Here is a 12,967-nt window from a genome sequence, read left to right as displayed (position 1 = left end):
AATTAATAGTCTTAAAACTGCAGACTTGGTAAGTTTGTGTCTACTTTTGTAACTCTGTGGGAAATCTGCCCTGAGTGGGAAAAGAGACCACCCATGCTGAGACTATGAGAACTTTCTCTTAATTTTGGCGTTAGTTCAGTATAACCAGTTCAGGCTAAGAGACTTTAGTTAATGCCTCTGAGTATCTTGTTTGTCTCTGTTCCCTGGGGACCTGAGCTTTGTTGTGGTCTCTGCTAGACTGTTGCTTTTGGGGGTTTATTTGTCTTCCAGAGGGATAGTCTTTTGTTACTAAATATTGCTAGCAGTGACGGGGTTCATCCTTATTTGATCACTCTTGCCTGAGGTAAAATGACTCCTTGACTTGAGCATAGATGGGAACAGAATAGGAGACCCAGAAAATTATAACAGAAAGTCTCTTGAATGCTAACCTTGTAAGGTCTCATTTATAAAAATGACAAATTTCACAGGAACAAAAACAAAAATATTGGTTACTGACTAAGGAAGAGTGTTATTGAGCAGTCTAAGTTCTGTTTGTTCCACACAAACCATATGAAGGATGTTGTCTTGATGGTATTGTCTCCTTAGCAGGATTATATTCTTTGTTCTCTCCCCTTCCTCTCCTTAAACTTTCTTAATCTAGTATTAACTTTTAAGACTTAATTACTGTTGTTTACAATTATTTCTTCCACTTTCCTGGGATTAGGGGCCTGGCCCCTGGGATCTGGAAAATCATTGTAAATTTTTTTGTCTCTCCCTGCCTTCCAGAGAAGTTTTCCTTCTCTTGGTCTCTTTCTGTCTCTCTGTCTTTCTCTGTCTCTCTTCTGCCCTTTCTGTATCTCTTCTCCTTGATATTGTACAATACTATACATCTATTTTATGCGTTCTAAATTCTGTGCCCTGCTTTCTAGAGCCCCCACACCAGGGTGATTAAAACATCCTGCTTTCTAGAGCCCCCAAGTTGGGGTGACAAAATGTATCATACTTTCTAGAGCCCCCATGCCAGGGTGATTAAAATATACCTTCCTAGTGGAGAAGTGATGAGGTGGGACTCCTAAGGATGGTGGAAAAATGGACCCCCCTTATTTGAAGGGCTTTCCCCTTTTAATAATGTGACAAAAACCACACTGCGCTCATGGGACCACATAAACAACTTGCATTGTAGTTTCCCACCTGGTATTCACTCTACTTCAATCACAACCCAGGTTGTCAGGACTACTCAGGAAGGCCGAGAGCCCTTAGGGGAGATGGGAAGCTGAACCAGACATTGTTAGCAGGTTCCCTCTGGGCTGAAGGGTCTTATACCTCAACCAGAGTTTCCCCACTGACTGTGATCCTCTACATCTTGCCCTTTCTTTTGTTTTAATTGAAGCAGGTGGTTATATCAGTGGTTAAATCCATCAATCACACAGGCAAGTTGTAATATCATAGAAGTAAGAAGTAACATAACAAACAATATGAATAAACAAAATACTATAGAAAATTTTCATAAGTTCCTGAAGAAAGGTATAAAAAATAACTATCAATTCACAACCACACATATGCATCCTTCAGCTGCCAAGAAATAGTCCAAAACCAATCTATTGTCCATCACTTCATGTGTCAGGTAATCCAATGGTTCCTGCAGGTTTTGAAGTCCTGCATCAGTCTCATTGAGAATTATTTTTGATGTTCATGAGTCAGTTGCCATACACAAAGGGTTAACTGCCAGGCTCTTTGTGGGTACAGTCAGTGATGGAACCATCCAGTGTTTCTTGGATTTTCTTCATTTCGAGGGTCTTCTCTTTTTCCATCTCTCTATGATGGACAAAGTGGATACAGTTTCTTGGCCCCCATTGGGTTCCTTCTCTGTCTGTTGAGATACAAGCAAATCCTCTCCCCCAAGTAATTAACCTATCTCTTCCCTTCCATTCACTACTTTCTGGAGCTTTCCACATCACCTGGCGATCATTTAAAGATAATGGAGCTGCTCACACTGGACACTGCCCTTCCAGTGGGTTTTGAAACCTATCTGCTGGAGCCAGTGCATCTCCATCAAAAATCAAAAAAATTGTAATACATAAAGTTAAAATTAGAAGTTCTCTAGGATTATCTGTGGGCACCCCCTTTAACTAAGCATGCTTCATAGTTTCCTTGGAAGGGAATTCATTTCTTAGTATTTGCCTCATTTTGATTGAAAAACAAAAGTGACTAGATTAGCCCCAAAGTGACTAGATTAGTCCTTACTGATTCTTCCCGCTTGCCTATTTTTACCCTTACCCTTCTGGGTAATGGGGACTTCTCTACTGAATGTAGCTGATCGCATCAGTCAAGCTGATATGTGTAGGACATCATCTAGAGCCCCACCTTTGGGCGTCAAATGTTGTTTCCTGCTTTGTAGAGCTCCCACATTGGGGTGACTAAAATATACCTTCCTAGTGGAGAAGTGATTAGGTGGGACTCCCAAGGAGGGTGGAAAAATGGAGTCCCCTTATTTCAAGGGCTTTCCCCTTTTTAGAGTGTAACAAAAACAACATTTCACATGTGGGACCACATAAACAATTTGCATTATAGTTTGCCACCTGATATCACCTTGTTTCAATCTCCACACAGGTTGTCACCACCCCGATTTCTCAGGAAGGCTGAGGGCCCTTAGGAGAGATGGGGAGCCAAACCAGACATTGTTAGCATGTTCCTTCTGGTATGAAGGGTTTATACTTCATCCAGAGTTTCCTCACTAACTGTGACCCTCTACACTGAATTAACTTTTTTTTTTTTTTTTTTTAAATTTGCTGGCCTTTGCATGTCATCTGTGCCTTCTGCAAAACTTGAGCAAGATTCAGTTTTATTTTTTTAAGCAAACCCACAATGCATTGAAAGCATGCAATATGGAAGGCATAACTATAGTTATAACTGTAGTCTTTATGACCCCATTTGGGATTTTTTTTGGCAAAGAGACTGAAGTCATTTGCCATTTCCTTTTGCAGATCATTTTACAGAGAGAGCAGCTAGGTGGCGCAGTGGATAGAGCACCAGCCTTGAAGTCAGGAGGACCTGAGTTCAAATCTGGTCTCAGACACTTAACACTTCCTAGCTGTGTGACCCTGGGCAAGTCACTTAACCCCAATTGCTTCAATAACAAAAAACAAACAAACAAAAAGGGGTGCAGATCATTTTACATATAAGGAAACTGATTCCTAGGGTCACACAGCTTATAAGTATCTGAAACTGAATTTGAACTCAGGTTTTCCTGACTCCATCATTCTGAGTTAATAAGGCTTGTTCATCTTTTGTTTTGAAAAGGATGATGATATGGATGATATCTTGATTTGACTGTAAAGTTGGGTTAAATGAGGTAGAATTGTGCAAAGCCTTCTCCCTCCTTTTCTTCCATCCTTCCCTCCCTTCCTCCCTTCTCCCCTTCTCTTCATTTTCCCTTCCTTTCCCCTCTCCTTCTCACCCTTCCCTCTCTCTCTTCCTCCACTCTCTACCCTCTTTCTTCTCTTCCTTCCATTTTGTCTTCCTTTTAAATTAAATAGGTTGGATTACATTATAGTTAAGGTCCCTTCAAGCTTTAAAATTCTTTTATTTTTTTATGAGGTTTAATCAAGCAATCCATTCACCACAAAATGAATCAAATCAGTTCTTGATGGTTTCATGGTTATTGTCCAGTCACTTCAATTAAGATAATCACTACTATATCCCCATGCAGACACAACTCGTGGATTTTCCATATACTTTGATTAAATGGTAATTAAAGCACATAGGAGTAAAGATACTTGTCCCTAGAAAAGACCTATGAGGTTCTCTCTTATTTCATTGCATGGCTCATTTTATACAAGTCTTCCTTTTATTAAAGGTGCCTCACATGCTATGAAATTTCTGAAAGTGTCAACTGTATAATATTGGGAAGATTCTGTATTCTGAAGGATCAGGGCTCCTACATTTCAGGTGTTTTTTTGGATGACTGCAATTGTTTTTCTCTAACAGGGAAATCAATGCTCGACTTGATGCAGTGTCAGAGATTCTTCTCTCTGAGTCCAGTGTGTTTGGCCACATACAAAATCATTTGTGCAAATTACCTGATATAGAGAGAGGACTCTGCAGTATTTATCACAAAAAGGTAAGTTGGTAAAGATCATAACTAGAGAGATCTCAGGGATTATGAAAGATATCATCTCAGCTTTTTGGCATTTTTAGCACATACAACTTTGCACATAACAATAGAAAATATTTGACTCCTCCAAAAGTTAAATCATACAAATCAATATAATCTGAATTTCTCTGTTGTAAGAAATATAAAGTTGGCATACTTTAGTTGACCTATGAAAGAACATGTAATGGTTATTTAATTTCCCTACCTTCTGTCTTCAGATTATAGCCCACTAGAAAGTTGGGTAAGATTATTTATTTAAATTAGCCTTGTGTCTTAGGCCTATGGGTATCTGCTCATTTGACCTTATAGGATTTTTACTTGGCCATAAGCAGGTGTGTAAATGCCGGTGTTAAAATAATGATTTTAACATCCTCATTTGATATAGTTTCAATTATTTTTCCAGAAAAATATACAATATATACTTGATCTTTTACTTTGCCTTAACAAAATCACTTGGAACTACAGTAAAACATAAAGGGAAAAACAGTATTTTAATAGATGATTCTCCTTAATTTTTCATTTTAACCTGGGATTTGCTAAAACAGAAAATTCATGATGAGTACCACTAAACAAATTGGAAGTAATTATACCTTCATAGATGCATTTTGACTTAGAAGCTTTTTACAAATTTAGGGACAGGCAGAATGAAATTCATTTTGTCAGTTTCTGATTTGAAGACTAAGTTTATCCCTAATTGTACATTTTAAAAAAATATTTTTCCAGAGAAATTTGTAATTTTCTTATTTTACTGTTTTAATACTTATATAAATATGTACCCCAACATTGGGTTGATTCATGTTGAAAAGTAGAGGGAAGAGAAAATTCAAAGACAGATCAGATTTGGAAATATAAACATTTTATTACCAATTTCAATTGTACAGTGATCTGTGAAATCCCTTCTAGCTTTAAATCCATCTTCCTAGGTACTTATCTGTGCTTATTTTTGGCAAATTTGTTAGTTGACTCTTGGAACACATCATTAAACACATGTCTGTTCTTTAACATCAGCATACCCTAAATAAGCCTCTCCTTTGTGCACCAACTGGTGACTGATGCTTTGGGTACAAACTGTGCCAGTGGTCTGAAATTTATAAAACTGTAAGGAATTCTGAAGTGCTTTATTTGGATGTTGTGAAAATGGTTAGGCTAGGCCATATGGCTGTACAGAAAATGCTGGGCAGCAAACACAAATAGGTACTTTTGGGGATGATAATAATAGTGTATACCAAGTGGCACAAGGCTGGAGTTTTAAAAATAATTGTGTCTTTTGGTAGCCAGAATTGTAAATTCAAATCTTGGGGAACAGCCTTAGTCACAAAAGCCAGGGATACTTGGCTGAACAATTTAGTCTTTTAATAAAAATGATGTGGTTTTTGTAAATCCTTTTAAAAAGGATTCTCAACCTTTTTTTTTTTTTTTGAGACGTGGACCCCCTTTGGAAGTCTATAGACTTTCTCAGAAAATATTTTAAAATGTACAAATAAAATTACATAGGGTTACAAAGTATTTATTGAAATATTGATATATTGAAATGCAGATATTATGCAGATCTCTGTTTTAGATTCCCTTAGCAGTCTTTACATGGCACTTTAAAGTTTTCAACGTGCTTTATGTATATATTCTTATTTCATCTTCACAACAAACCTGTAAGGTAGGAGATATAATTATCAGTCTATTTTACAGATAGGTAAACTGAGACAGGAGACCAAGTGACTTATCCAAGGGCCACATACCGCTAGTATTTATAACCAAAATTTGAACTCAAGTCTTCCTGACTTTCAAATCTTGCCTCTTACCCACTGAGCCAACTACCTGCTTCCATAAACATTGGGATATATAAGAAAAGAGCAGGATGATGCTGATAGGGAAATTCTGCTATCAGACCAACAGCCTCCACATCAGAAATGTTTACAAATTTCACAAGTAGAAGTGTATCAATAAATTCAAGTCTTGTCTAGTCAGTCAACAAGCATTTATTAAATGTCTACTCTGTCCCACATACTGTGTTAGTGTTGGTGATACAAGACCATAAAAGAACTGATTCCTGTACTCAATGCTTTTTTTTGAGGGGACAACTTACACACACATTAGAATATACAAATTTTGCCTAGACTATAGAGTATGTGCAGGAGATGATTCATTTTAAGGCTGGAAAGCTAGTTTGGAAGTAGGTTATGGATAGCTTTAACTATCAGAAGAGTTTCATTTTGTAGTAGATTTTGTATCCATAGGTACTAAGATACTCAAGTAGATCTGTTATCAATTTGGAAGTTCCTTCCGTCCATCCCTGCTTCCCAATTCTGTGATCCTAATCCATGTGCTGTCATAAATTTGCCTCAGGTGGTCCATCCTATAAGGCCTTCTTCACTTTCTCTCCCTAACAAGAGAGTCCCATTGGAGCCTTCTAACAATCTGCCTATCATCCCTCATCCTCACCTTTTGACTAACCTATTGTCTCTCATCCTATCATATCATTAAAAAAAAAATTGTAAAATAATTATTTCACTCATGTATTCTAAAACTTTATATATATATATAAATTACAATAAAACTCTCAAGCACACCCTTTCTTGAAGTAGTTATCTTCCTATTTACTAATCTCTTTTATTCCAAAATATTAAGGAAATTTAAAAAATGTTTTCACCTATTATCCCTGATCATTATCTTCCAATTTGAAATTGCACCTGCTCCTGCCAACAACAGATTATTTAGATAGAATATTTTGTTATTGGCATGGCATACAAAGGGTTAAATTAAAAGAGCAGTCTGTTATTGACTGGGTTAATAAAAAGAGAATTAAGCAGCAGTACATCTCTACTATCTCCTAGTTTCTTTTTGAAACTCCTTCCCTTTTCTTTCCTCTCCTGAGTTTTGTGGGGGGATATATAATTGTTCTCCAAACATGCTGGAGTAGTGATGTCTTCAGCAAGTCCAATTTTATTTCCCTTGTTCAAAGATGTTAGAGTTCTAAACTTCAAGTTTCTAAGGAATTCTTTGTAAAGGTAAATGTCCCTATGTTAGTACTTAACTCATCATTACTCTCTTTTTCCAAAATATAAGCAGCTTTTTCATAAATTTTGTAATCTAAGAACTGCTGGAGAAAAATTACAAAACTCAAGAATCCGATTATTCAATCTCCCACATGATGCAGCATAATTGTAAAAGAGTGAGAATTATTTTGTAAATAGGGATAAAAATAAGAAAGACTGAATTTGTAAAGAATGAAGATTAATCCATGGCACCAGTGTTCACTCAGGGTGGGAAAAAGAAGTAAAATATAAAAAAGAAGTAAATATAGCTTTTATCAGACCAATCATAAAGAAACTACATTACAGATAAAACTTACCTAATAAAAAGGAAGGTTTCATTTTTATCAGTTTATAATTATCTTCAGTTTCTTTGTTTCAGAAATAATGGCATCCATGTTATTGACTTCAAATATCTGAAGTAGGTCCTGTATAAAAGGCTGGGAAAAATCCATCATATTCTTCTAATTTATTGGTAATGCTTTTGATGTCATAGGTCCCCAATACCTGTTGAACATGTTTGACCACATTTTCATTACTTTATACAATTTCCCAACTATATTCATTAGGACACTTAGTCATGATGAATTATCTAGTACTATACATCATAAATATTTCTCACAACATTTATTCATTTCTCCAAGCCTGAGGTAAACTTCATTTGAGAATAGATTTCAGACTTGATATTAAATAAAATAGCTTTTGGAAATGATTAAGAATTTCTTGAAAAGTTTTAGGGCATAGCATATTATCATTTTTCTTATGTTCATCTTCTTCCAAAATGGCGTTGACAATAATAGATCTTTCACTTTAATACACCTTCACTTTTATCATTTCATATATGCCAAAGCAACAGCTCCTTTGTCAGTGAAGAATCTATACAAGTCCTTTAGAGATATTAGTTGGCCTGCTCACATTTCTATTATGGGACGAAGTTTCTCAAATCTACATACTACACTGTTAGCTTTCTTATAACTTGGAAAGCGACCCTTGCTTTGTTTGTTTATTATTATTGGAACTCTTTGATTACTTATAATTGAGTTGATCTGGTTAAGATCTTGAAGTATTTCTGGTCAAACAAAGTCTGGCACTGGCTTTCTGGATTTCTCAGAATTTCTGTTGTCAATGCTCTCAGATTTGTCTTCTCTGATTCCTATAATTTCCTATTTTTCTAAAGTGCTTTTTCCAGATTCTTCACCTGTTTTTTATAAAGTTTTAAATCTTGCCATTAGGGTCTGCCCTCTAAATCTTTGTGGAGATTTTGATTTTCATGTGAAAGTTTATTGATTTTGGCTGTAATGCCTCTAAGTTGATTCTGGCATGACATGAGATTTTTATAACTAGGTAATACCATCCACTATTACAAAATCCCCTTTCCTCCTTTGGTTTCTGCATCTTCTTTAAAGTGCCTTAGTTCCTTTTGAATTTTTCTAATTTTTGATTCATAATAATCAGCATAAGCAATGGTTTATTGATAACATTATGCGCTGCTTGTTTGCAGAGCTGATTAAAAACTTTTCTTTGAAGTAACATGAAAGTCTTCCTCTTTCTGTAATTTGTGAAATTCCTTTTACAAACGAGTTTTCTGTTCCTCCATCCATTTTTGTTCACGCTGTTGGTATTTTTGCCTGTGCAATTTTTTGATCTTTTTGAAATTCTTTCACTTGATTGTGTTGCTGGGAAACCATGACTACAATTTTTCTTCAAGTTCAGTGATTTTGGATTTCACACCAGTCACAATTTGTTCCAAATCATTAGCTCATTTTTCTTTCTAAGCTGTTGATTTGCTTCGATGAGATGATGTTTCATATTCTGATTCTCTTTACCAACCTTTTTAAAGTCTATCTAATCCTCTGTGATGATGCCTAGGTTTTTTTCCCCATCTGTTTTCTGAAGAAAAGACATTGGTTTTAAGCCATTCTTCAAAATTCTGCTTCTTGCTAACTTCCTATCAGGTTTTCTGCCAGTATGTCTCCTGTCAGACATACTTCCTATATATCTAATAATTCAGTTGATGGTAGGAGATATTGGTGGAATGACTGACCCTATATGATCAGATGAAATAGGCAACCCCCCCCCCGAAAAAACAAACAAACAAAAAACTTCATTGACTGACTCTAAGTCATATTCCAGTCTAGTAATTATTTAGTATCCTGATTCAGATTTGATGCTATTTTCTGTACAACCAAATGGAGCAGGAGTTATCAGTGAAGAATTCTAACAGACCAGTCTTGGCAAATATCTCTTGCAACTTCTACTTGATGATTAAAGATGTCTGTTTAAAGAATGATGTCCTAAAAGAACTCTTTCATTAAAAAGAAAGCCTAAAGCACTTCAAGTATCTGCATATCATCTCTTTTTAAAAATATTTACCCATTTATTCACTCATTCAGTCATTCATTTATTTTTATTTTTAAACTTAAATACAAAATAGGAAAGGAAAAAAAAAACATCGCTATGTACATAGCAGAACATGGGAAGATTCAAAATATAAAAGCAACAAATATTCATTTCAAGATAGTGTGTATAATAAATACTATACATTACATTGAAAGCTGACTATCCTTTCATTTTTGCTTCTTGTAGGGTCTCCTTTTGTTCTCCTCTGTGCACTTTTTAGTTTATTCTTTTTTTCCCCTTCTTCCTCCAAGGCTACAGTTAAGATTGGAATATAATCATCCACATTTATGTATGCACATCTACATTTACAAACATCTATGTAAGATCATACATGCTTGTTTGTCCTCTTTCTCAAGGTGGATAACATCTTCCTTCATAAATGCAAATCTTTCCATGTTTTTCTAATTCCCTCTATCATTCCCTCTATCACAGTGATATTCTTATCTTATGCTATCTACTTGTTTTAAATAGTCTAAAACAAAGATAGCTGACATAGAGGGTAGTTTTCCTGTTTTTCTCTTGATTAAATTCATTTTACCTTTAACTTTGTCTGATTACTACCTCTCCTATTTTTACATAATAAATTCTACTCATCTTTTACATTTTTTGTAGTTGTTGTTCATTGGTTGTATGTTGTGGCCTGCTGATACCCACTATAATGCCCCTCTTTGTTGTCTCTTATAGTAGTCATGTGTAATTTTGGGATATAGTTGTATTTATTATCATGTTGCCATATACTGGTAACAATACTGGAGCATGTTGGCGTTGTGGGGTCAAGAAGCTGTAAAGCAAATTTGACACAGGTTGAATTAACTTCTCATTCAGGTGATTTAACTTGAAATCCATTGTAAACCTTTTAATAGGTCAAAATCTAATTTTTGGGGTGGACATTGCTTTAGTGCTGCCTATGAAGAAATTTTAAATTTTTTTACATCCTTTTTATCCTACAGACACTGCTAACATAGTCTATGTCTGGTTTTATTTATGACTATATATTAAGCTAATTTTTACCATGTGAGAGAAAAAGGAAGAAACTTGGTGTCCCCACTTACCAGTAGTTTTTAAATTTTATCTTCTTCAGAAATTAACACATACTAAATAAAATGAATATTTTTGATAAAATAGAACTGAAAAAGAGAATTATACAAGAAACTGATTTTATTATGTATGGCATTTAATAATTTAAAATTCATACTATCCTGCTTCTGTTTCCTGTTAGCCTTCTGTTTTTTTCTGTCCACTTCTTTAAATTCTTCAGTGACCTCCTTTTCTTTCTTTCCTTTTGAGGAGGTGCTATCCTCTCTTTAGATCTCCACTCTTCTAAATCCTATTCTCCCTGAAAGTAAGAAAAAAGGGGGAAAAATCATTTAACAACTATATGTAACTAAAACAAATCCCCACATTGTCCGTATCCTAAAATACATGGCCCTCATTTTATACCTTGTCACCTTGTGAGGAAGTAAGTAGCATGCCTTATTTATTTATTTTTTATTATAGCTTTTTATTTACAAGATATATGCATGCGTAATTTTTCAGCATTGACAATTGCAAATCCTTTTGTTCCAATTTTTCCCCCTTCCCCCCACCTCCTCCTCCAGATGGCAGGTTGACCAATACATGTTAAATATGTTAAATTGTAAGTTAAATACAATATATGTATACATGTCCATAAAGTTATTTTGCTTTACAAAAAGAATCAGACTTTGAAATAGTATACAATTAACCTGTGAAGGAAATCAAAAATGCAGGTGGACAAAAATAGAGGGATTGGGAATTCTATGTAGTGGTTCATAGTCATCTCCCAGAGTTCTTTCTCTGGATGTAGCTGGTTCAGTTCATTACTGCTCTATTGGAACTGCTTTGGTTCATCTCATTGTTGAAGATGGCCACGTCTATCAGAATTGATCCTCATACAGTATTGTTGTTGAAGTATACAACGATCTCCTGGTCCTACTCATTTCACTCTGTATCAGTTGATGTAAGTCTCTCCAGGCCTTTCTAAAATCATGCTGCTGGTCATTTCTTACAGAACAATAATATTCCATAACATTCATACACCACAATTTATCCAGCCATTCTCCAACTGATGGGCAAACACTCAGTTTCCAGTTTCTGGCCACTACAAAGAGGGCTGCCACAAACATTCTTGCATATACAGGTCCCTTTCCCTTCTTTAAAATCTCTTTGGGATATAAGCCCAGAAGTAACACTGAATGGCATGCTTTATGATTAGTCTTCTGGAATTGTAATTGATACATTCATCAGAGTTGTTTAAGACTTTGAAAATTGTTTTTCTTAATGAATTTGATATTTTTATATTATTGTTTTCTGGGTGCTGCTTATATCAGTCCATAGAAACCTTCCCAGATTTCCCTGAAATTGTCCCTTACATAATTTTATAGTATAAAAATATTCAGTAGAAATTATATTACATAATTTGTTCAGACATGGACACCTTAACCCCAGTTCTTTGCTGTAATGAACTACTATAAATATTTTTGGACATATAAGTCCCTTTTTCCTTTCCTTGATCTCTTTGGAATATAGCCCTGAGAGTGCTATCATTGGGTCAACTGATATACAAAGTGTAGTGACTTGTTTAATATAGTTCCAAGTTGCTTCTCAGAATTACTTTGCCAATTTACATCTCTAGGGCATAAATTTTCCTGGATTCCCTATAGTTAGTTCTCCCCATCCTCCAAATATCATTTTCTTTCTTTCTTTCTTCTCTCTCTTTTTTTTTTTTTTTTGTTATTTTTGCAAATCTGATGAGTATGAGTTGAAATCTTGTATTAATTTGTATTTGTATTTAATTTATTACTTTACCTAATTACTAGTAATTTGAGAAAAGGACTCAATAGTTTTAAAAATTCTTTTCAACTCTAAATATGTTACATGCAGTCCAGCCTGTTCTATTCTTCCATGCTAGACTCAGCATATACTACTAGCCTGCTTAATAGCTCTTCTTCATCTCAGAAGAAATAATGTGTATGTATAAAGTGTGTGCGCATGTACATAAACATACATATACATATACAAATATACAGTGTATATAAAATAACACAACAGAGATTTTAAATGACTTGAAAAAAAATTCCAACTATTATTTTCAGCATTTAGTGTAGTTCTGGTCATATACTAGGTATCCACAAAATGCTCATAGTTTAATTAGCCATTTAGTTATTTCTATATAGATTGGATTTTTTAGAAAAACTGCAATTATTTTGGTTTCCCCTGTCTTGCCAGTCTGGAAAGTGCTGGGGCTACTCACAAACCAAGTTCCACTTTAATCAGTATGCACATTTTAACCTACTCTATTTCTATTCTGGGCCATCTCTCCTCATCAGGCCACATAATTCCTTCTCCTATAATTGCCATCCCAGAAGCTCACCATATTAATGTTGAACTT

General features: G+C 35.0%; 1 protein-coding gene and 1 pseudogene across 1 annotated transcript in view; one reads left to right on the top strand and one right to left on the bottom strand.

The window, feature by feature from the left end:
* Window positions 1-12,967, top strand: part of MSH3 (mutS homolog 3) — a 193,616-nt gene that overhangs the window by 102,219 nt on the left and 78,430 nt on the right. Inside the window, exon 13 of the mRNA XM_074282190.1 lies at window positions 3,967-4,099. Coding sequence (XP_074138291.1) covers window positions 3,967-4,099 — 133 coding nt within the window. The remainder of the gene's footprint in view (window positions 1-3,966; window positions 4,100-12,967) is intronic.
* Window positions 7,506-10,404, bottom strand: LOC141552253 (centrosomal protein of 70 kDa pseudogene; annotated as a pseudogene).

The sequence above is a fragment of the Sminthopsis crassicaudata genome, chromosome 1 (genome assembly GCF_048593235.1).
Source record: "Sminthopsis crassicaudata isolate SCR6 chromosome 1, ASM4859323v1, whole genome shotgun sequence".
Taxonomy (NCBI): domain Eukaryota; kingdom Metazoa; phylum Chordata; class Mammalia; order Dasyuromorphia; family Dasyuridae; genus Sminthopsis; species Sminthopsis crassicaudata.
Note: the sequence above shows the minus strand (reverse complement) of the source record. Positions and strands in the feature narration are given on the sequence as shown.